Below are 24648 nucleotides of genomic sequence, written 5' to 3' on the forward strand. Positions count from 1 at the left end.
CGTATGCTGACCGAATAAAGTTTCAATGAAATTGTGTTTAAAATTTGTGCCTGATGGGGATTGGACATGGGATGTACTTACATTTCAAGAGCCCATGACTTTTTCCATAAGAAAAACACTTATATCTTAAATGCAATTAACAAAAAAACAAAAAGCGATTTTATTTTGCTATGTAATTTTTCTTTAGGTATTCCAAAGAAAATATTTTTTCATGGGCTAATAGATTAGGATTAACCCCGATGGAGACGAGAACAGAGTTAGATCAGTATTGTCCACCGGTGGATAGACATTTTGAAACGAAATTCAACTTTCTCGATTTCTACTTCTATTCAACTGGTGATACAAAAAACCAAAATACAATTAGGTACAACTTGGTTACTATTTTTATTTTAAAAATAAAATCAATCTTTATTTTTGATTTTATTTTGCATTATTACTGTACAAATCGAATTATTTCAAATAATTTGAAAAAAAAAAAATATAAAATTATAGTTATTTTCCTGAATGTTTTTCTAAGCTTTTTTCTTCTTAGCCTTCTTTGTAATATTAATAGCTTAGTCCATTTGTTTTCACTTTTTATCAGCCTGGGGATATAGCTCTAAGTTCTGTACCATCAATTGACAAAAAAGTAAACACTATTTAAAAATAGAGATAACAAAAAAAAACTAGAAAAGTAACATATCTATTTTCAATATCTTATAAAGTTACCCTCCGGAAATGAGCGCCTCATGCCCATAAAATTCTCTCGATCAGTAAAAATTTTATTGCATTTCTTCTCGAATCAGCTTCCAGGTTAACACGAGTTTTCAGCAACTGCTGATTCTGAAATTCAGCTTCTTAAAATTTTCAATGCAAATTTGAAGGAATATAGTAAGCCATGAAATTCTTGCAACACACACCACCTGAGCAAAGCGTCTGAAAAATATCAAAAATCCATTTTTCAAAACTCAAAGATTGCACTTACAAAAAAAAAAAACAAATCTTATTTACTTGCAAAGCTCAACACCTTCACGATGAGTTCGAGCCCCCAAACGAGTGTTCCAGACTGGGTTGTGACAAAAATTCTTTAAAATTGTGGGAACATACTTTTCTACAACTCCATAATAACAGATTTTTTTGTTGGACGTTTGATTGATGACATACTGAATCGATTCCCAAAGAGAACTCTTAATTAACGACATTATCTTCAAGCAAATGTTGAGTCCACGCGATTCTTTTCCAAAGAGTGACATCGATTCAATGCTAGCGCAGACGTGTCCTACCATTTCGATGAAATTAGGCAGCCATTTCATCGTTCTCGCGCGTATTACATTTTTCGTCGTTGCGTAATCTCTCTGATTGATTTCTTTTACATGAAAAATAAAATGAAAATAAATTAATAAAACGGTTGGATATCGACAATATAAATTAATCACCTGTTTGTATTAGTTTCGGAATATTCAGATAGGCAGTTTTTGGCCTACTCTCCAGGATGGTATCTGGTATACAGCTGATCTGCAGCATGCTCAAAGCTTGCCACTATAGGTTTGGAAAAAGTCAAGAGTTTTTTTGACTGGAGTAAAATATCGCTTCACCAGTTGATTTGTTATTGATAAAAGAAGTTTAACGAACACATAAATAGCTGCTGAATCAGGTAAGCTCACAAAAAAGTTTTGCAGGGAGAAGGAAAATTAATTTTCATTCGATTACTTTTACAATTGTTGTCATTCCAAATGCAATAAAAAGTCATAAATAAACAAATATATGCATTTTTATTTTTGTTCATTTTGGCAACTTTTCTTATAATTATCATGACCATCAGCATCCATATCATCTTTATAATAAGAACGTTGAGCTGCAACGGTGTCTTGACAAAGTTACCACCATCAGAATATCCCTGATGTTGCCATTGAATATTTGGATAAACTGATCGTGGCTCATGGTTGGCACAGAATGAATCAAAACCTAAAATGAACGTCCGATAGCATTGTCGGGAAGTTGGTTGCGTGCAATCACATCTTCCACGTACTTCAGGATCGGTTCCAAATATAACTTAGTAGAAATTTCGGAGATTGTGAGAAATGTCGAGCATGGGAGACACGGTTTTTGGACGAGGCACTTGAAAAAAGTTCGAGAAGAAATCAGATGCGTTGTCTTGCTAATTGTTTTTACTCCCGTTGCCTCTGCAGCCACAACTCCACAGTCTGTGCAACTTAATAGGGAAATGTTTAGGATTTTAGACACCATCATCTCATACAAAAAAAATGCATATTTACTTACTGTTTCTTTACACGCTTGTCCTTTCTGCTCACGTCTTTCTTCTTTGAAGGTATCGGGGTGCGAATAAATGAATGCCATTAGATATCTTCTTTGTTTTTGACGAATTATCAATCAATTCGTAGAAATCCTGCCACTTGGCTACCACCAACATCGTAAGATTGCGCGGGAGCTGGAAACTTAGCATTTTTGTTTTGTGAAATTGGATTTTTTTAGAAGCCAAAGTCCACAACAAACAATAGGTGTGTTTTTTTGTTTATCTATATAGATTTTGTGCAAAAAAACGACATCGAGATTTTTTTAAATCCGTGCAAAAGTTTGGCAGCACTGAACATGAACTTTGATAGCTGTCTGTCAAAAAGTTTGCTTTTGCTTTTTTATTTAAAAATTAAAATTTAATAAAACAAATCTCTTAACAAAATGAGAGAAAAAAACAAACAAACAAAAATCGTAGAATTGTTCCTGTTTTGTCGATTGTCATGTTCCTCTAGCTGTGTTAGTTTTATACCATAACAGTGCTTAACTAGGATGCCCAAGATGACGAAGACAGATCGCTGCCACACATCGACCATGGTTTCCATTCCAAACTACCACCAGGAAGTCTACCACATGGTTTGCCCACTGTGAAGGAAGTTGCATCAGCCATAACACCACTTGAACACAAAAAAGAATATGAAGAGAAAAATAGAGTAAGTGAATTTTTTCTCTCCTGTCTTTACATCAATTTAACATTTGTGCTTTCAGTTAAGGAACTATCGGAAGAACAAAAACAGATGATCATCTTGTCGGAGGACTTTCAGAGGTTTTTTCTACGCGCTAGACGTGTCATCGAAAGGGCTATATCTGAGAATGTCGACATCTACACAGATTACATTGAAGGTGGTGATAATGAAGAGTCAAAGAATGAGAGGACACGTGCCAGGTTGTCATTGAATCGAGATTTCTACGAAGACCGATGGTCTAAGAATCGATGCATGACTTAAATGGATTAGTCAACACATTTTCCTGAACTGGTTGTTGCTTTATATCACAATAATGAGGTTTGCATTTGTATTTTTTTCTACGATTTTATCTAAAACCCACTAAATAAATTTTTATAGGAGAGTCCCAATGAACCAGATGGTGTTGTAATGGTCTGGAACACAAAATATAAAAAACAAACACCCGAAGATGTATTCCATTGTCAGATATGTCCATATGTCAACATGCTTTGCTAAATTCAATCAAAATCTTATACTCGGTGGAACGTATTCCGATCAGATTGTATTATGGGATAATCGAGTGCAAAAGCGGACACCCATCCAGAGGACACCTCTAAGTGCAACTACACATACGCATCCAGTGTATTGTTTTGCAAATGGTTGGCACACAGAATGCACACAATGTGATATCCATCTCATCCGATGGCAAGCTTTGCTCATGGAGTTTGGATATGTTGTCGATGCCGCAAGATACAGTGAAATTGCAGCAACGGCAATCGAAGCCAATTGCTATCAGTTGCATGTCCTTTCCGTCGAATGAGATTAACAATGGTAACGTTTATTCTGGTAAAAGTTTGTTGTGATTTTCCATTTGCTTATAAATAAATTGTTTTTACTCAAGCTTATCGACATGGAATACGTTCGGGTGTGCCTGAAGTCTATGAGAAGCATTTGGGTCCAGTGACGGGAATATCAACTCATCCAAATCAATCTACACCAGATTTTGAAGATTTGTTCCCTACATCGTCCAATGATTGGACAATTAAGTTATGTAGTCTTAAGGTGAAATTTAATATCTACTATAACGACCAATATGTATAACATTTTTTGTATTTACTTGTAGGACACTAAACCATTATATTCATTTGAAGATAATTAAGATAATGTTATGGATGTTGCATGGTCTCCAATTCATCCCGCCTTGTTCACTTCTGTCGACGGCAGTGGTCGCCTTGATATATGGAATTTAAATCAGGATACCGAAGTGCCCTCAGCATCGGTCGCAAGTTATCGTAACAATGCTTCCAACAAATTCTTTCGTCGATGAGCAGAATTTGCTTTAGAAAACTTCCATTACTGTACAAATTGTATGTGATGTATATGGGTTAGTGTTTTTTTTGTGTGGTTATATGTATATGCATAGCTATATTTAATACAAAATAAAAATATACAAAAAAAAATTAGTATGGGTTTTTATGTATGAATAATTTAAAAACTAGATCTGCTAGAAAAAAACTAAAAATGTTGTTTTCGGAATCAGCACCCTCCATTTAGTAAGACATGATAAACAACGGTCGGGAAAATTTTTGTGTGTTGGGCAGTGAATTTATGTGGTTAAATTAAAGAAAAATGTATTAAAAGAGAATTCAAAACTATACAAATAAAAATTGTTGTAATAATTGAAACTTATCAACCACGATTCTTATTTCAGTAATATCCCGCCTTTGTGAGGCCTCCCACAGCTGGACCAAGAATGCTAGCTTGCAAATAAGTTTTTTGTTTAATTGCAATTTAATTTTGATTTATTGAACTTCCTATTTACAATTGACTTAAAATAACTTATTTCTAAGATACATTGATAGATACAAAATTTTGTTGGCACAAAGAGGGCCTAACGTTAAATAATGACAAAGTTATAAAATATAAACAAATATAATACATGGATAAACTTTATTTAAAAAGTCTGCTGTCTAGGTTGTCCTCGAGGTGTTCAGACCCGGATGTCCAGTTGTAGGGTTGGTTGAGTTCGGTTTAATTCCTTCCGCTGCATAGCTGTTTAGGAGGGGAAAGTAATTGCGAAGAAGATTCATGCAGATATCATTTTCTCGGGATCCCGATGGGGTCTTTAGAGCCTTTTGTAGAAGACATGTCCTACAGGAACAGGACGACATCAAAGCAGGCAGAGTTCATCTGATGAAGAAGGAATAAGGAATATATCGAACCAAAAAAGGAGAATCAATAAAAAAAAATTACCCGCAACCAAAATTGGGGACCTAAATGATGCTCTGAAACATTTACTATAACGTTCTTTCAAATATTTCTTCCACATCAACTTTCAAGATGCCATTGTTTCCACACTTTACATGCACATGTGGTCCAAGTTTATAAACGTCGATACCATCATTTGCACAGGCAGTGAAGTGATCTTCTTCTAAGATGGCTTTTCATCAACGGGTCTTGGTCCTGATATCATTTACATAAAGTGAGGGCAATTTTAGGGAGCTGAAAGATATGGGTGTTGAATGAGCTGCATAATGCGATGTTAGGATTGTCTTGCTTATTGCTGTCTGCTGTTTGGGATGAAAAGTATTTCCTGGGGGAATATTTTTCGGCTTTTCTTCGCAGCGCACATACATGACGTGTATATTTTTAAAAAGTTATGAGACTGTTTTTGTGGTGGGCATTCTATTGAGGCAAATGATTAACAACAAGAGCTTTGTTATCATTTATCCATGTTTATCGTCAAAGAATAAACGTTTTCGCAAACGAGCGGGCATTCCAAGAGCATTTTACACTACATTTGGCTGTGAGGGTTGAAGGTACCGACACGATTAAGACACAAGCGCACAATACACAGAATTCTTTTTTTGTGAAATAATTCCTAGAAAAAAAGATAAATTATGCTAGCTCATTGTAAGAATAAATTGTTTTACTTTCCATCTGATTTCAGGTTTTTTTCTTTAATTTTGCGGAAGATATCGCACTCTTGCAAAAAACGTGAATCCTAAAATTATTAATCAAATTAAAACAAAACAAATTGTATGGTACAATTTTCATCTTTTTTTCAAAAAATATGCTTGTACTTACATTGATTTGTGTTGTTTGCTATTCCTAGTTGAATTCAATTTTAAATATTATATTTTTTGTCATATTATGTGTCAACTGCAGCTGTCATGCAATGGAATCTGACATTTAATACCTGTAATGCACCTTGGCAGCACTGTTTTCTATCGAGAGAAAGTAAAATCTGGATAATTATCTGGATTTTTGAAAAATCTATACAGATAAAGTTTTTGTTGTATTTAACACGTAAATTGTTTCGATTTCAAAAATCTCGATGTCGTTTTTTTGCACAAAATCTATATAGATAAACAAAAAAACACACCTAATAGAAAAATCACATAAACAGCACAATAAAATAATTTTTGTTTTCAATTTAAAATTTTCACATTTGTTTGTAAAATCAGCTGGCTGTCAAAACAGAAACTCACCTCTACAGTGGTGAATTTGTTGTGAGGTATCTCATGAGGTTTTTCGCAGAATACCAAATTGTGACAACCTCATAAGAAACCTCACAAAAATTACCTCACAAATAATTGTGACTTGTGAGCATCACAACTCCAGAATAGCCCTGTTAATCTCTACAAAACATTTTTTAATCCTCCGCAAAATTTTGAAGTTGGAGCAAATAACCTAGGGTAAACTTTCCAATCATTGGCACCTTAAGGGCCAGTTGTACAAACGTGGTTCAGCCTCGGATCAGGAATTTAACCCACCGATTTCGGCGGATTAGCTGCGGATCAACTTCGGTTCAAGCATGGATAAAGGCTTAACTACATACACCACTTTTTGAAAAAGTACAAAAGTGAAAATATTTTTTTTCTGGCTTGCGCAATTGTTTTGTAAAAAAGAGTATACAAATTGTTTATTATACTACGTTTCCACCTGACCTAAATCCGAGATTTAGCTAAGTAGATTTAGAATAAATCTCGAGATTTATTCTAAATCTACTTCACTAAGGGCCAGTTGTACAAATATTTAATCCGTGGATCAGCAACTGTAATCTTCTGAAATCGGTAGCAAGGCTGAAGTTTAGCACTGGTTCAAGGTTCATATATCTCGAAATAGCCACATTCATGCTTGAACCGAAGTTGACCCGCAGCTAATCCGCCGATATCGGTGGGTTAAATTCCTGAACCAAGGCTGACCCACGTTTGTACAACTGGCCCTAAATGGTTGATTTGGGTCCACCTACCCTTAAACCAAGATTTGCAGCTACCCTCAAACCGAAATTTAGAATAAATCTCGAGATTTAAGGTATAACTACATTGGCTCAAAAAGTGAAAAAGTACAAAAGTGAAAATTTTCAAATGCATTTTTGTGTAGTTTTTCGGGCTGGAAAATTAAAACTAATGATGCAGAAAGCTTATTTTTTGGTCTAAAAAACAATTTGTATACTCTTTTTCACAAAACAATTGCGCTAGCCAGAAAAAAAATATTTTCACTTTTGTACTTTTTCAAAAAGTGGTGTATGTAGTTAAGCCTTTAAGCTAAATCTATTTAGCTAAATCTCGGATTTAGCGTATGTGGAAACAAAGTATTAGATCAGAAAATAAGCCGGAAAAACTATACAAAAATGCGTTTGAAAATTTTCACTTTTGTACTTTTTCACTTTTTGAGCCAATGTAGTTAAGGCTTAAAGCCTTAACTACATTGGCTCAAAAAGTGAAAAAGTACAAAAGTGAAAATTTTCAAACGCATTTTTGTATAGTTTCTCGTCATGAAAAATTAAAACAAATTATGCAGAAAGCTTATTTTTTGGTCTAAAAAACACTTTGTATACTCTTTGTCACAAAACAATTGCGATAGCCAGAAAAAAAATCTTTTCACTTTTGTACTTTTTGAAAAAGTAGTGTATGTAGTTAAGCCTTAAGCCTCAAGGCTTAACTACATACACCAATTTTTGATAAAAGTACAAAAGTGAAAATATTTTTTTTCTGGCTAGCGCAATTGTTTTGTGAAAAAGAGTATACAAATTGTTTATTAGACCAAAAAATAAGCTTTCTGCATTATTTGTTTTAATTGCTTCTTCTTTTTTTCCATTTTTTATAATTTAATTCTTTGTTTTGTTTGGGTTAATTAATTTTCACTAATTATTTTACATCAAAAGAAACTAAATTACGGGACATGAGTAGCGACAACCATTATAAACAGAATAAAAAAGACAAACTGTTTATCATGGGCGACGCGACGGTGAGCTGCCATCTGTCAAAAATAATTTTACTCCATTGTATTTTTATTTTGCAATAGGGTTAGGGTATAGCAAAAGTGCAAGACCATTGTAAAATTTCAATCCATATATTTTGTTGTTGTAGTGTTGTAAGATTTTACACTTTTGCACCTTTGCAATGATACTAGACCAGTTGCATCAGATCGTGAATACCCCTATTATTTTTAATTTTGTGGTTGGAAAAACTGTCACAAAATGAGTTTGAAAATTTTCACTTTTTGACTGCTTTTGCTTTTCATCAGGGTCACGATTTATGATCCTGATGAAAAGCAAGATCACTATTCGTGATCCTGATGATTTTAATTAATTAATTATCTATATGGATCAAGTGGGATAATAAAAAACAGCTATTAACAAAATCTAAAGTGTAGGTGAAGAATAATAAAAAAGTGTGAACATACCATCAGTTACTTTCCACCAGCAATGCCAACATATAGATTACAAACAAATTAATGTGTACCAACCTCACAAACATGAATCGGTAAAAATAACCGCTCAAATTGAAAAATTCAAAACAACGAGCAACGGAATTATTTTTGTACAGCAAGCAATCCACAAGCAGAGCGTTTATTCTTTTTCTTTTGAGAAAAGATTTTTCTAATTTTTATTTTGTTTTCTGTCTTTTTTAATTGTCTAATTAATTTTAAAAACAAATAATAACAAAAATGAATGGTATGTATATTTTGCTTAATATTGACAAAAGTAATAAACAAAATTTATACCTATTTAAGATCAAGAATCAAAAACACCAAAGCGCAGTAGAAGAAATTCATTGAAAGATTCACAAAAGTCTCCTGAAAATGTAATTATTCCGGTTCTAAAAACACCAAGACGCACCAGAAGAACATCTGTCCAAGAATCACAATTGGAATTGCCTAAAATTGAAGAATCCAATGGTGTTTTAACAGTAAGTAAAATGGATCCAATAACACCTGGTAAATCTACTCGAACGCTTGACCTTCGAACTCCAAGTCGTTCTGAGAATCTTGCTGCAGTTCAAACACCTCGCCGCAGTTGTCGCAAATCAATAAAACCAATTCAAGAATACGAGAATATAGTTGCACAAAAAGGTCTTAGCGTTAAAGGCAAACGCCTTTTGAACGAACAAATTACAAGTGAAGAAGCCGATGAAGCAGCTTCTTCGACAGCTGCAGTTGAATTGAGAGAAAATAAATGGACTGCAGCTGATATTGGTCGTGTATCGACAAAGAGAAGTAAGAAAAAACGCAATAAGGCCAAAGAATTGAAGCGTCAGAAAAAAATTGTCCAAGAAAATGAAGATGAACAACTTTCAGTTGAGCCAAGTGATGATTTGGTTGAAACAACTGAGAAAGTTACAAATAAAAAAGAAACTATAGACCAAAATTATGATGAAGAGAAAAACAAAGAAGAAGCAACTAATGTTGAGGAAAATTTGAACCAAAATGATGAATTGGAGGAAAATAAGGAAAATGATATTGTTCCTGAGAAATCATCTGAAATTGTCAATGAGAATGAAACTGAAATTGATGAACATTCGGATCGTCGTGATGAGTTAGAAGAGAAAAACGAAGATGAAGTTAGTCTTATTGAATCCCCTAAAGTTGATGAACCTACTGACAAAGAGGAAGAGGATACAGAAACTAAGGTAATTTAATAACAAACATTCAATAAAATATATTGATCAATAGTTTATAAATGAAAGCATGTACAAGTAAAATTTTCCAAGCAAGTAATTCAGTCCTGTTTGGGTACCCATGTTTTTGAGAAAACAAAAATCAAAAAATCAAGTAGCTATGTAGTTCCGATTGGAACCTAGATTCCATTCGAAGTACATATCGGAGGAAAAGTACGACCTTGGCGCCAAAAAAATTTTACAGTAAAGATTAAGATTAGGTGAGAGGTGGGAATAATTTGCCTGATCACTGCGGCCTCTGATGGGCCTGTTGTGATTTCCTCTTTTTTAAAGTTCTCGTAGAAATCCTGAGTTTAGAAAACTTACGGCCAATTTCTTCACATAAGTCCTAAGTCAGCTTAGTACCCGGTCTAGCTAGACAAGGTACTAGCACTATACTCTGTCCGATAAGAATTGGCAGTACAGGCCTTATGGGAAAGCTTTTTCAAAAACAATGGAACCTAACGATTGCTAAAAAGCAATTTACGAAAAATATGCCCCTGAAACACACAAGAACACCACAGACGCGCCATGGCATTGTTGTTGTTATTTCTTTATTAAGCGAAGTACATCCTCCTATGACCGATCTGCCTCACGATCTGTGGCAGAATGAAACTCAATCATAAAAGCTGTTTATTAAAAGTATTTACAATACATAAGAGTTACCATTGGTAAACTTCCTTCATAAACTACTCCTTTTTCTATTATTTTTCTGAAAGAGCTTTCAGGATTAATGCTTTTTTCAAGCTTTTTGAGCGAAAAAAAGCATATGTGTTGTCGTGGTGTTGGTGGCTATTTGATTTTTATTTTGTGTATGTAGGAAAACAGTTAATGTCAACATTTTAACATGCATTTTAAGATTTCAACAGGCAAAATTTTGTACCCATGCGTGGGGTCGGCCTGCGTCTTAAATGAGTGAATTTTTATTTGTTTTTTTGGTGTTAAACGAAAAATTTATTTTTTTTTTTTTCGTTTTTGTGAAATTTTACTGACAAAATGGTAACGCTGGTACCTTTTGGAAACATTTTTTTTGGATAATACGGCATCGCTAAGTGAGCTTTTTTATGTGATAGACATATCCAGAAGGCGTGAAGCAGAGTGAGATGCAAATGCCCTGCCTTCCCTGTACTGCCAATTTTTATCGGACAGAGTATAGTACTCGGTCCTAAGGAAAAGTTAGGACCCGGGCATTTCTTTACATATATAGGACCTGATCTAAGTTCACAACGCAGTCCTAAGAAATAATACGTATAAAACTGGTCTAACTGTCAGTCTGACAATATTTTGATGTGTAAAATAATTAATTTTGAAATTTGAAATAATTTATTTTCATATTTAAGAGATTTTACCAAAATAAAGAAAGAAAAAACGTAGAAAATAATAAAAGGACTATCAAAAAAATTTTAAAACAAATGTGGTCAAACGTAACAAGAAACCAACAAGCAAAACAAATTCGAAATGCAGGTGACCAAAAACGAGGAAGGTTTCATACAAGTACTCCGAAGTATAAACGGATCGCCAACCTTAATGCAGCAGACCTATATTAAGTTAACGACGCTTTCATAGAAGTTTGTACCTACATACATGTGTATGTACATAAATAAAATAATTTTAATAAAAAGAATAATTTAAAAGAACGCAGTCCTTATATTGTCTTTTTTTTTTACTAAAATGCAACTCGCAATATTTTATCATGATTTATAGACAAGTCCGAGGTGTATTAGTGAGAGTGTAGTGTGACTAACAGGTCGAGCAATTTAAAGACCATCTTGGTTGTCACTTTTAGGAACATCGAACTTTTTTGGTACTTCTTCACCAAGAAGTATTCTCTTGTTTATTCCTCCGGTTCCGGAATTGCATTCGTCATTTCAGGTAATTTTGGTAATATTTTAAAAATCGCTGAAATCATTAAAATGACCAAAAAATCACGTAACAAGCAAAACAGCACCCAAAATATTAATAAATCTGTCAGATTTTTCTTAAAAAGACTAGACTACCGATTTTTAGGTTCTAACTTTAACGAAGTCCTAAGTAAAAATCGGTACCAATTTGACAGTACTAGGGCTTAGAACTTTTGTGAAGAAATCACTTGGTACCGATTTGAGTACTAACGATTGGTATAATAACCAAGTCCTAGCTGATTTTGAGGAGCTAGCTAGTACCGAGTCCTAACTAGTACTCAGTCCTAAACTGACAGTTTTAGGACTTAGTACTTAAGTGAAGAAATGAGTTGATACCGATTTGAGTATTAACTTTAGGACTAGGACCAGTATTAGCGCTAGGACTCTGTGAAGAAATCGGCCGTTAGTATGTTTATAGTCGGGAAAAGCAATTGAAAAAAAAACTTGTGGCACTCGAGGACTGCCGCGGTAAAGCTATTGCATTGCTTTTTTTATCAACTTATGCAATTACTACATAAAACCAATGATTGTGTTATGTATCTACCATCAATTCATATACAACAATAAGGTCACATTTGAAAACATGCATACACATAATCTCTTGTCATAAACTTCTCCAGATCAAAAAATAACAAAACACAAGAATTAATATCGCAATCGCAACGCAACGCTTTACTCTTTCACAAATCACAAAAAGTTGAACAAGAAACAGAAGAATGGGAAGAGAAAACAAAAGAAAAGAAAATATAGAAAATTTTTCCTGACTTCGTACAATCGTACCATATACAACACATACCATACACGTTTAGCGAATTAACCTAAGTGTGTTGTGTAATAATTTTTCGTTACGAAATTTTTTGGTTCGCCCAGTTAGGGCCATTAAAATAGTTTTTGAAATTTCAAAGACAGAAATTTAAAATAAAAAAATAAAATTAATGACAAGCAATTTTGAACTTATACTCATCGTCGCACAGTGCGGCGACCAGTGGAAAATTGTCATAAAATATGATCCTCTAAAACGGGTTTTGAAAAATGCAAAAATATAGCCAGATTTCTAACTAGATGAACTTTTTTTTTTTGTAAAATGCACCTACAGCAAGCTATACAACCTCTTAAAGGTAACATGTCAAAAGTATGCCATTTAGTGATTATCTACGAAGCGCTGCACCGCGGACTTAAATTGCTCCAAATAAACCGGTTTTTAATTGGATATTCTTTATATATTTTATTGGTTTTTTTTGCACTCGAAAGTCTTCGATCGTTTTAATAATTGGTTAAGTAACGGTTTATTTCAAACGGTTTAACAGCTTATTTTCAAACTTCAGCATCATTTTTGATTCACGTGCATTCATCAAAAAAGTTAATAGGTTATAAAGTGAGAAATACGACCTTTCCAAAAAGTTATCATTCGTCCGCGTCAACCCGCGTCCCTGCTGGCTATCACTATTTGTTTCAAGCCTTTTTACACACAATTTGTATGAAAAACGCACTTTTTGAGTTATAAAGATAACAATCCTTAGTGTACTTATGTGACAAAAACTTATAACCGAAATAAAAAATGTTTTTATACACTTTTTACCATGAGACTAAAAAATAATGTTACAAGAAAAGATCATAAAAATCAGGCTGTTTTGAATTTTTTCCATACTTTGCACTGAATCAACGCACTGTGCGTCGGCGTAACACAAAATTTTTCTAAGTCACAAAAAGCAAATTTTACAGGGGACGATTTTTAAGTTTCAAATTGGCTTAAAGTGACATTTTTCTGCTCGTTCACCATTTAAGTTATGTTTTTTTATAAAGTTTGTTCTTTTCTCTTGAATAAACCATACAAGTTTACTTCATTAGTAGGTGCATACTATTTTTAAATATTTTTGAAAACTAAAAACCCAAAATTGGACATAGAACAATTCTTATACAAGTACGCACTTTCCTTAAATAAAAAGTGGACTTAGAACAAAATATGATGGGACTTAGAACAATCAAGAATACTCTGAAGGCTACTTACCTGTGTTTAATGTTGTATGTCCCATTAAATTATATTAGCTGCTGAAAACAAATTTTTTGGACAAAACCCGTTTTCAAATTCGGAAAGAGCACCCTCGAATTGGTAAAACTGCATCATTATCTCATTTTCGGTAAAAAGTGGATTTAGAACAATTTTGCTTTACACCGACGACATTTACCCCAATATTTTTTTTATCAGTGGTAAATGAAAACATCTTTCTGCTTTCTCTTGCTTGATATAGACTTCGGAATAGGGTAAATTTGAACACAATTGATTCTTCTATGCGTTATAGTCAGCCTCGTTCATTTTAACCGATACTTCCATTTACTCCATAATTGGGAATTTTTTCACTTAAAAGACTTAAAAAGAGTGTTTTTATAGTTGAAAACCGTTGTAAAAGTAATTAAAAAAATATTATTTGTGCATTATTTATAAAAATCTTTAGTTTCGCACATCAAGTTGGTTGAAGTTGTTCTCCAACTGACCGCTCAACCTAAGATGAGGTCTTTCACTTTCACCTGGCCCATCGGGGTTGCATACGAAAACTCGACGGGCTGGTGCGTCGGTGTTCATACGCTACACATGACCCAGCCACTTTGACCGCTTTGAAACAGTATTTCAACTAAAAACTGAAGGTATAATACAACAGTTGCACGAATATTCAAAATATATGGCAACTATGTTTCTTGAATTCAGCTTAACTGGCAGCTTTTTAGTGCTCTGATATTTCACATAAGGTGTCACCCAAAAATGATAGCCATGGCAGCCAAAGGCTTAAAATAATTTATATTTGATTTTGAGCGAATTTAAGAAATTATAAATAAAGTCAATAAATTAAATATTCAAAAATAATATTCTGTCTGAAGCTTGGGAAGTAGCAAACAAAATAGTGTGTAATATATGTATCTGAAGTGTCCTTAGATGAGCTTTCTAATAACTGGTCCGTTCGAAAAAGTTCTGGATGCATTTTGTTCGGTCGACCGCGTTAGGATCGAAGGGATAAATTCTATATCTTCGATATGCATTTTGAATAAAACAAAGCGGTCTTTCTTTTCTAGAATGTGCTCAACAGTTAGCAGAAGTTTGTTAATGTCACCTATTTTCCAACGTTCGTTCCCTTTTAAACTGGTCCATTCCCCCATTGTCACTCTTGTGCCCTTAAGGGTCCAACATCTGCCGGCTCCATGATGTGGATTATATTCGGGGGAAATGAAGTGCATTTTTTTTTACGAAATATGAATAATTTTTTTTTTTTGTTTTAATAAATATTTTTAAACAAAATATATTACCCAATATGTTATTTTTTTCTTCGTTATTATAAAAATATATTACCGAAAATTATAGCAGTTGCCTAGTTCCGAAGAGCAGTGTTCATAAAATTTGGTTTCCTATTACCGAACAGTTTAAAATTAGAATAAATATTGGAATAATAATAATAGAGTTTCTGCATACCATCCTGGCTTAAGCCAAGAGTACCCATCTTCAGAAGATTGGGCTCTATTTAAATCCCTAGCTCTAGATTAAGTTATGAAAGAAACAAAGATTATTAGTTATATAACTTTAAAATAAACGATTGCATATAATTGTCATATAAATTGTATTTTTTGTATTTTTACCACGTGATATTATTTTTAATGAAATTAATAAGCTTTTTTATTAATTCGATTGTTCTGTTTTCACTCTTTATAACGGTGGGGAGGTTGTTAAAATAATTAATTCCGTCATACATAATGCAGTTTTGTGTTCTGGTTAAACGACAGCGTTCTGGCCTCAGGTTGTTACTATTCCGTAGACTGTACGGTTGAACTTCCGCTACTTCTAAGATTCCATCCGAGATATGTGAAAACGATTTTGAAAAAAATTTAAAATTAGTTGGATCCTCAAACGTTTCTAGCAAAATAATCTTGTGTACCCTTTAGACAATATCGATCTTTAAGGGAACACATTTTTGTTTTGGGTGACACTTAACATTTTGCAGTAATTTCACAAACTCTAGCCGCATTGGGTTGGTACTAGATGCAAATCGCTGCCTGCTACTGAAATTTGATGGTGTTTGGAATCTCTGACCCATTCTTGCCGGCACTATTTTGAAATCTGAAAGTAGCAATTAATCAATTTAATAAACTGGGAATCATTGAAGTGTATTAGGCGCAATTGGATTTATGACGATGACATCAAAAAATTAGTATTCCGACACAAATTTGTTTATAATTTTAACAATATTTAATACTTACGTTATTAACGTAACGCTACCGCTCTAAATTTTGAAAACTATATCTTCAGCCTTTTGTGAATAGGACCCTATTTCTGAATCACAAAAATAAATTAAACAGATAAGGAAAACAATTCAAATATTTTCTTTCGCTTTTCTTAGAGTTTATCAACCGAAGTCATTCCGCCTCCTGTATTACAAAGTGAAGAAGATAACGCCGTTGAATCTGATGATTCAATGGATGAAGGAGACATTATTCTAAATGGAATGCCAGTAACTGGAGATGATTGCATGCAAGATGAAGAGGACGTAATTCGAAAGGAAACCACATCAACAGCGGCAGATGATTGTATCCAAAGTCCCGAGAAACTTCTTCAACAAGATCAAAGATGTTCTTTACTAGTTACTCCTGCTGCCGACCCAGGAAACAAATCCGATGATAGCGATTGTATCATGTTATCTTTGAATGATGATAGTTCTAGGCGTAATTCTTCTCGCAGACCATCGTCTGTTGTTGGTCAATCAAAATTTGAAGCTAATGAGTCTTCTGATTCAGCAGGAATTAATATGCCACCTCTGATAGTGTGCTCCGACGACGAAGATGATGATGAAGAGTTTGTCGATGCTCTTAAAAGTCAAGAAGGCGGACAAAATGAAGCACTTTTAGACGATAAAGAGATTGAGACCCTGGATGGAACTTTTGTCACTAAAGACAATGAAGAAGAAAAATGCAATGACATTGAAGTGTATCCTGTTGAGGATGAAGAATTAATTGATAATGTTATAGCTCCTGAAGAAGAAAACAACATTGATATTGTAATGGGTCCTGAAGAAATCAGGAAAATAGTTCTTGGAATTGAACAAGACCCTATTGATATCACTACCCCACCTATTCAGAAGGATGAACAAATGTCCCCCTTAAATGAAACATTTGACGCTGATGATTTGACAAAAACTGTTGCAGGAGAAGTTGCTACCCCAAAAGGTCTGACCGCCCGATCGTCTGTAACTCGGCATTTAACACCATTCAAGACAAATACAAACATTTTGCCAGATATAATAATTGAACCCGAAGAAGAATTGGAAGAACCTATTAAAATAATAATTGAATCAAGGCAAAATAAACTAAAAAGTAGTCGCAAGAGATCATTTTCTTTCTGTGTGGATAGACCCAAGAAGAATGTTACCTTCCACAGTCCCTCAAACGTAACAATGAACATTTACGATGGTGATTTGATAAAAAGTGTTGCTAAAAAAACTCCTACAAGTAAAATAATTGTTATTAATATGTTTTTTTTTTTTTTGTAATTTTCTAAAATATTATTTATAGATATAACAAAACGTCGTAAGCGATCACTTTCCGTTACTGAAACAGACCGCGATTTAATGGATTACATACAACGAAAAAAACCAGCTCGTAAGTTTAAATAAATTTTAAGATGTTTTATGCTATTTACGTTATTTTTTGTTTCTTTGTTTAATTTCAAAGAAAATATAGCTACAACACCGCAAAAGAAAAAATCACCCCACACATCAAAAATTAAAATGCCTAACTTTTCGAATATACATCAAAAACAATTCCAACGCATGGAGTCTATAACTGATCATGTTGCTCGAAGAGCTGAGCGTGCTAAAATTTTGATTAATTCAAGTACTAAAATAAAGCCAGGTAAGATTATAACATTCATGGTGTCTACGAAACTGGAAAGTCAGGAAACACAATTTTGGTCAGGGAAAGTCAGGGAATTTGGAAAGCGGTCGGGGATTTTTTATTTTTTTTAATTCGCTGGTAGAAACATTTAAGCTGGGAAAAACAAAATGTTCGTATGTTAGCAATCACGGAATCTCACCTTTATTTCACGATAAAATGCTTGAAGCTTTGAATAAGTCTAAAGAATATGCTATTTGCTTCGATGAAGGACTTAATAAAAGGATAAATAAATTTGGTCGTTCGTTAAAACGAAAGGCAGAGGTAGGTGTGCAAAAGTATCTTCTCTTAGTTGTGGAATTAAAAAACAAATCGCATGAAACAAATTTTATCGATGGAAAAAAAATGTTGTGAACTAGTCTAGTTCAAAAAAGTTTTTTTTGCGTTTTTGAGGTTTTCAGCAGTGTAGTATAGATTGCAATTGAAAATTTAAAAAAATATAGGCGTGTGTTTTCTAATACTCAGTAGCTACTCATTTTTCATTTTATTCGCAATAATCCAGTCAAATAAGGGTTTAACCTCGGAATGAATGTTAGTAGAATTTTTTTTTGCTCAATATCTTCCTTTTGCCATTCTATAACATATCTCAAAAGTCTAGAAAAATCTCATGTCCGCTTGTCGCGATTTCAAGGTCAAATCGCGAAATGGAGATTTTCAAAATTAGCAAAAATAGGCTATGGTATTATATACACATATGATACATGATTTCAAGGTATTTTTTAATGTTGATTCCAAAAAATCTAAAATCAAGACAATCTGACGTCTCTGGAAAAAGTTACACCTGTTTTTCATCTGTCAACTCATATTATTATAACAGTTGCAAACTTACTGCCGAAAAACCCTTAAAAGTTATGGTAGATGAACCAAATTTTGCATGAAGATTTTAGAATCCATCATTATTAAAAATCAAAACAATCCATTACAAAAAATATATATAACTACGAAATAATGGCAATTTTTTTGATGGAGGGGCAAATTTTAGGATATGCACTAAAGAAGATTCTTGTTCATCTTAGGAATAAGTGCTAATAGGCTGATTTTTTCATTTTAATCTTTGTTTGGATGTTCTTTAACTACCCTCAAAAATCTAAAAAAATCTCATGTCCGCAAGTCCTAATTTTCTTGGTTTGAAAATAAGGTGCAGATTTTAAAAAATTAATAAGAAAAGTTTAAATTTTTATATGTATACCAACATAAGCGACATGATTTAAAGGTATTTTTTAACACTTATTCCAACAAAACTCACAAACAAGTCAACCTGACCATCCCTGAAAAGTAATGCACTTTATTCATGTTGATCTGACACAAATATCTGAAGTGTAGTTTTTCAATTTTTTTAAAATCTGCACCTTATTTTCAAACCAAGAAAATTAGGACTTGCGGACATGAGATTTTTTTAGATTTTTGAGGGTAGCTAAAGAACATCCAAACAAAGATTGAAATGAAAAAAATAGCCTATTAGCACTTATTCCTAAGATGAACAAGAATCTTCTTTAGTGCATATCCTAAAATTTGCCCCTCCATCAAAAAAATGCCATTATTTCGTAGGTATATATATTTTTTGTAATGGATTGTTTTGATTTTTAATAATGATGGATTCTAAAATCTTCATGCAAAATTTGGTTCATCTACCATAACTTTAAAGGGTTTTTCGGCAGTAAGTTTGCAACTGTTATAATAATATGAGTTGACAGATGAAAAACAGGTATAACTTTTTCCAGAGACGTCAGATTGTCTTGATTTTAGATTTTTTGGAATCAACGTTAAAAAATACCTTGAAATCATGTATCATATGTGTATATAATACCATAGCCTATTTTTGCTAATTTTGAAAATCTCCATTTCGCGATTTGACCTTGAAATCGCGACAAGCGGACATGCGATTTTTCTAGACTTTTGAGATATGTTATAGAATGGCAAAAGGAAGATATTGAGCAAAAAAAAATTCTACTAACATTCATTCCGAGATTTACCCCTTTTTTCTCCTTATTTTACTGTATTACAAGACAATAATAAAAATTAAATAAAATGTTTTTATTGTTTTTTGAATAAAATCAAAAAATGAGTAGCTACTGAGTTGTAGAAAAAAAAAGGCTATAGACAGTGAAAAAACTTTATAAAATTTCGAAGTAGGTTTTTCTAAAACAAAAAATACCGATTTCTTTTTAAATCTTTGATTTCGAAATATGATTTTTTTTAAATACATGCATTTTTTTATTATTTTTAAGAATTTTTTAAAACATCAAAAAATTCTCAAACTTACAAACCTTATAGGTATTATTGCAAAAGTTTTTTGACCATTCTCAACCGTTTTTTATTAATATATTTTTTATTCTGATAGATTGATGAATAAAATTTATACAGGAGATACACTTGATATCATTTTATTTAGAACTTAAAATGTTGATTTAACTTTATTTCTCATGCTGACGATTTGATTTATCACACCTGCACACTCTTAACTTCGAAAATTCCAAAATTAACATTGCATACAAAATTAAAAATAATTTTTTCGTGCACTCTTTTTAGTGCTTAAGACATTTACAAATTTTTAAAATTTTCTATTACCGTCAGTTTTACCGAATTTGTAAGTAAAACACTTCAAAACTACCTGTAAGTTATCGATATTTTGTATGGAAACATTAAAAATTAATTCGGCTCGGGTAAATATAATGGTAGAGATTTGAAATTTTGGAAATATTTACATAACTTGAGGGTATCTATTTTCAACTTAGGAATTTGCTTTATATTTGTTTAATTTATTTAGAAACTTTTGGACAGTTTAAAATTTAGCCTTGTTCAAAATAAGAGAAGCCCTATTGGCCAGGGAAATCAGGAAAAGTCATATCATTTTATTTTGAAAAATAGTTGACACTATGCACTGGTTTATAATTTTAAAAACTTGCCTTGTTATTCTAGTCTCAAAAAAGTAAAAAGTGCTCTGAAAATCCTGTTTTATTGGATTCAAATTGCAATATCTTTCATTTCAAGTTTAACTTTGAAAACTACAATGACAAAACAGTTTTTTTTTTTTAAATAAATTTACATTTGTCAATTTAAAAGATAAACAACTTAAGTGTATTCCTTTTTTCAGCTTCAGTTCAAAAAGGACTTCCTGTCAAAAACTCTGTTTTACGGGAACAAAATAAAGATGGTAATAAAACACAGATCCCCAAGCCGAAAGCACGTCAGAGGATTGACATGTCTGGCGGCCTAGAAAACAAAGCCAACATCAAAACTCGATCAAAACCAAAGCAAGACCTTGGACTCTTAGATGATTTGCCATTACTGGGCAAGACCCCAACGAAACCAAGTGCTAATAGCACTGTTTTATTCAAACAAAATAATATCAATAAGCCTCCCAATCCTAAGTTCAACTTTAACTTCAATTCAACAGCTTTGCCTTCGTGTGGAAATGCAACAGTCGCATCTGCGGCTCCGCGAGTTCATTTGCCCAATCCAAGGGATTTTAATCTAAGTACCCAAATAACCTATCCAACAACCACCAGTCACGCACCAAAAGTAGAAAAGGTTGAAGATCGTCGCAAAAGAATGATGGAGATGTTCAAATCGAAGACCACTCACAGGGTTGTTGAAAATAAAAAAGAAATTTTGAAAGGAGTTCGAACAAATCGAAGATTTGAACTTCAAATGATGTGCCGAAATCGTCAAAATTAAAAAAAAAAAAAAACAAAAAACATCAAATACTTATATGTTTTCGCAGTGACGAATTGTTTATTGTTTTATGTTAAATTTATTTAACACCCAGTGCTGGAGGTCCATAATATAATTAATCATTTTTATTATTAATTAATAATTATTTTATTTCAAATGAAAGTGGGAATTTAACTTGCATTTTATTTTATTTTTTTGTTTACTTTTTGTTTATTTTTTAACATGTATAATATTCCACAATAAATAGTTTTTAAATATATATATATTTTTTTGCAACTTAAAATAAAAATTGATTTCCACTTTTCAAATGTCAATTGAACTTAACACATCAATATCTCAAAATCCACAAATACGAAAACAGCAGAAAACTCCACTTTTATAAACAAGAGGAAAAGGAAAAACAAAAATCGGACAAATTTCCACTCCCACTGATACTTTGATAGGGCCGATTATAATTATAAAAAAATAACCGGAAATGTCAAATATCAACACGATATTTCATATTTATCAACAAAATGAATGATCGGTATTACCGTGATCGACTTATCAAAATTTTTGATAAACTGTGTCTTTGCTATATTTGAGATCTATTGTGAATAGTTCTTTTGATAAACTCGGTATTATGGATGTCAAAAATTTTGCTATGTATCAAATTTTCCATCAATTCCAAATTTCTTCCCGATAGATTTTTCTCATCATACTTTTTTATTAAAAAGAACGTCGTTGTTGGACATTTTCAGTCAAATAAAAATTGTATTGCAATAAAAAAAAAAGTTTATTTTAAAGTGTCAGTGAATAATGTAGTCGATAGAATTATTTATTGGAGAGAGTATTATTTATTGGAAATAAGCATTCGAATTTGCTTCCAATAGCTCCACAAGTCTGGTTAGTTCATTTCTGTTGCTAACTATTCTATAGGTCGTTTCAAATCAAAAGTCCTGACTCAGAGTTTATTTTCTCCCTTCCAATAAAATTGAGAGCAAATAAACAAAAAACTCAATTTTATTGGCTCATTGCGACAAATCAACTCAAAAATAACAACAAATCATGCTTGTTTGAATAAAAGAAATGCTAGAGAAAAAAATCAACAAACGAAAAATCTGAATTTGTTTATTAATGATTTCTATGGTGACGACTCCAAAATAATTGAAAAATAAAAATAAGATATTTACTGCCCAATTATACAAATGAAAAGATGTGAATAGAATTTTAAGTTATGAATTGCTATGATGTAAACTGGACATTTCTGGTCCATCTTCACCTAGTCCTATAACAATATCTTCGGCAAAGTTATCCCAACTGCCTTCAAATGATAAATAATTAAATAATTGTATGTTTTTTTGTAATGTCCGCGGATATGGAGTGATGCAAGCCCGGGAGACTTGCCTCCGCTTTCTGAGGCTTACTTAGTGAATCTCACAGACGCATCAATTAATTAAAATAGGGATTTCAAGAACTGTTCTTCATTATTTTATCGTAATTTTAGAAAAAGTTCAGCTGCCTCATAAATGCTTCCTTCCAGTAAGCGAACGAGTTTTTTTTATTTTTGCTCAATTTTCCATGGGACTTTTGATTTGAAACGACCTAGGTCGTTTCAAATCAAAAGTCCTGACTCAGAGTTTATTTTCTCCCTTCCAATAAAATTGAGAGCAAATAAACAAAAAACTCAATTTTATTGGCTCATTGCGACAAATCAACTAAAAAATAACAACAAATCATGCTTGTTTGAATAAAAGAAATGCTAGAGAAAAAAATCAACAAACGAAAAATCTGAATTTGTTTATTAATGATTTCTATGGTGACGACTCCAAAATAATTGAAAAATAAAAATAAGATATTTACTGCCCAATTATACAAATGAAAAGATGTGAATAGAATTTTAAGTTATGAATTGCTATGATGTAAACTGGACATTTCTGGTCCATCTTCACCTAGTCCTATAACAATATCTTCGGCAAAGTTATCCCAACTGCCTTCAAATGATAAATAATTAAATAATTGTATGTTTTTTTGTAATGTCCGCGGATATGGAGTGATGCAAGCCCGGGAGACTTGCCTCCGCTTTCTGAGGCTTACTTAGGTCCAATTTATTCACACTCCATTAAATTTAAAGTTGCCATTAAAAAAGGGAAATTTTAAAATTTGTATGCGATTTGACAGTTTTATAATTTTTAATGGAGCCTTTAAAAATAATGGAGAGTGAATAAATTGGGCCTTAGTGAATCTCACAGACGCATCAATTAATTAAAATAGGGATTTCAAGAACTGTTCTTCATTATTTTATCGTAATTTTAGAAAAAGTTCAGCTGCCTCATAAATGCTTCCTTCCAGTAAGCGAACGAGTTTTTTTTATTTTTGCTCAATTTTCCATGGGACTTTTGATTTGAAACGACCTAGGTCGTTTCAAATCAAAAGTCCTGACTCAGAGTTTATTTTCTCCCTTCCAATAAAATTGAGAGCAAATAAACAAAAAACTCAATTTTATTGGCTCATTGCGACAAATCAACTAAAAAATAACAACAAATCATGCTTGTTTGAATAAAAGAAATGCTAGAGAAAAAAATCAACAAACGAAAAATCTGAATTTGTTTATTAATGATTTCTATGGTGACGACTCCAAAATAATTGAAAAATAAAAATAAGATATTTACTGCCCAATTATACAAATGAAAAGATGTGAATAGAATTTTAAGTTATGAATTGCTATGATGTAAACTGGACATTTCTGGTCCATCTTCACCTAGTCCTATAACAATATCTTCGGCAAAGTTATCCCAACTGCCTTCAAATGATAAATAATTAAATAATTGTATGTTTTTTTGTAATGTCCGCGGATATGGAGTGATGCAAGCCCGGGAGACTTGCCTCCGCTTTCTGAGGCTTACTTAGGTCCAATTTATTCACACTCCATTAAATTTAAAGTTGCCATTAAAAAAGGGAAATTTTAAAATTTGTATGCGATTTGACAGTTTTATAATTTTTAATGGAGCCTTTAAAAATAATGGAGAGTGAATAAATTGGGCCTTAGTGAATCTCACAGACGCATCAATTAATTAAAATAGGGATTTCAAGAACTGTTCTTCATTATTTTATCGTAATTTTAGAAAAAGTTCAGCTGCCTCATAAATGCTTCCTTCCAGTAAGCGAACGAGTTTTTTTTATTTTTGCTCAATTTTCCATGGGACTTTTGATTTGAAACGACCTATAACAAATAAAACAAACTTAATTAAACAAATAACTTAC

General features: G+C 32.5%; 1 protein-coding gene, 2 long non-coding RNA genes and 1 pseudogene across 3 annotated transcripts; 2 read left to right on the plus strand and 2 right to left on the minus strand.

Moving 5' to 3' along the window:
• Nucleotides 1-459: 459 nt before the first annotated feature.
• LOC129914444 (uncharacterized) lies at nucleotides 460-2483 on the minus strand. Its single transcript, XR_008772184.1, has 5 exons — nucleotides 2260-2483; nucleotides 1416-2191; nucleotides 991-1345; nucleotides 709-915; nucleotides 460-635 (listed from the first exon to the last, which is right to left on the minus strand). It is a non-coding gene; the product is annotated as an uncharacterized LOC129914444 (long non-coding RNA).
• An 87-nt stretch (nucleotides 2484-2570) lies between these two features.
• LOC129914433 (cytoplasmic dynein 1 intermediate chain-like) lies at nucleotides 2571-4418 on the plus strand (annotated as a pseudogene).
• A 328-nt stretch (nucleotides 4419-4746) lies between these two features.
• On the minus strand, nucleotides 4747-6059 carry LOC129914443 (uncharacterized). Its single transcript, XR_008772183.1, has 4 exons — nucleotides 6045-6059; nucleotides 5891-5961; nucleotides 5211-5838; nucleotides 4747-5147 (listed from the first exon to the last, which is right to left on the minus strand). It is a non-coding gene; the product is annotated as an uncharacterized LOC129914443 (long non-coding RNA).
• A 2706-nt stretch (nucleotides 6060-8765) lies between these two features.
• Nucleotides 8766-21713, plus strand: LOC129914430 (uncharacterized). Its single transcript, XM_055993689.1, has 6 exons — nucleotides 8766-8919; nucleotides 8979-9874; nucleotides 16185-17289; nucleotides 17353-17439; nucleotides 17512-17691; nucleotides 20825-21713. Exons 1-6 carry the CDS (start codon nucleotides 8913-8915, stop codon nucleotides 21406-21408), a joined length of 2859 nt encoding a protein of 952 aa, XP_055849664.1. The 5' UTR covers nucleotides 8766-8912; the 3' UTR covers nucleotides 21409-21713.
• Nucleotides 21714-24648: the final 2935 nt, after the last annotated feature.

Source organism: Episyrphus balteatus, chromosome 3, assembly GCF_945859705.1.
Source record: "Episyrphus balteatus chromosome 3, idEpiBalt1.1, whole genome shotgun sequence".
NCBI lineage: Eukaryota > Metazoa > Arthropoda > Insecta > Diptera > Syrphidae > Episyrphus > Episyrphus balteatus.

Coding starts and splice junctions, on each gene's coding strand:
- LOC129914430 (XM_055993689.1), top strand. Junction 9,875..16,184: donor AAGAGGATACAGAAACTAAG/GTAATTTAATAA, acceptor CGCTTTTCTTAG/AGTTTATCAACCGAAGTCAT. Junction 17,290..17,352: donor TGCTAAAAAAACTCCTACAA/GTAAAATAATTG, acceptor TATTATTTATAG/ATATAACAAAACGTCGTAAG.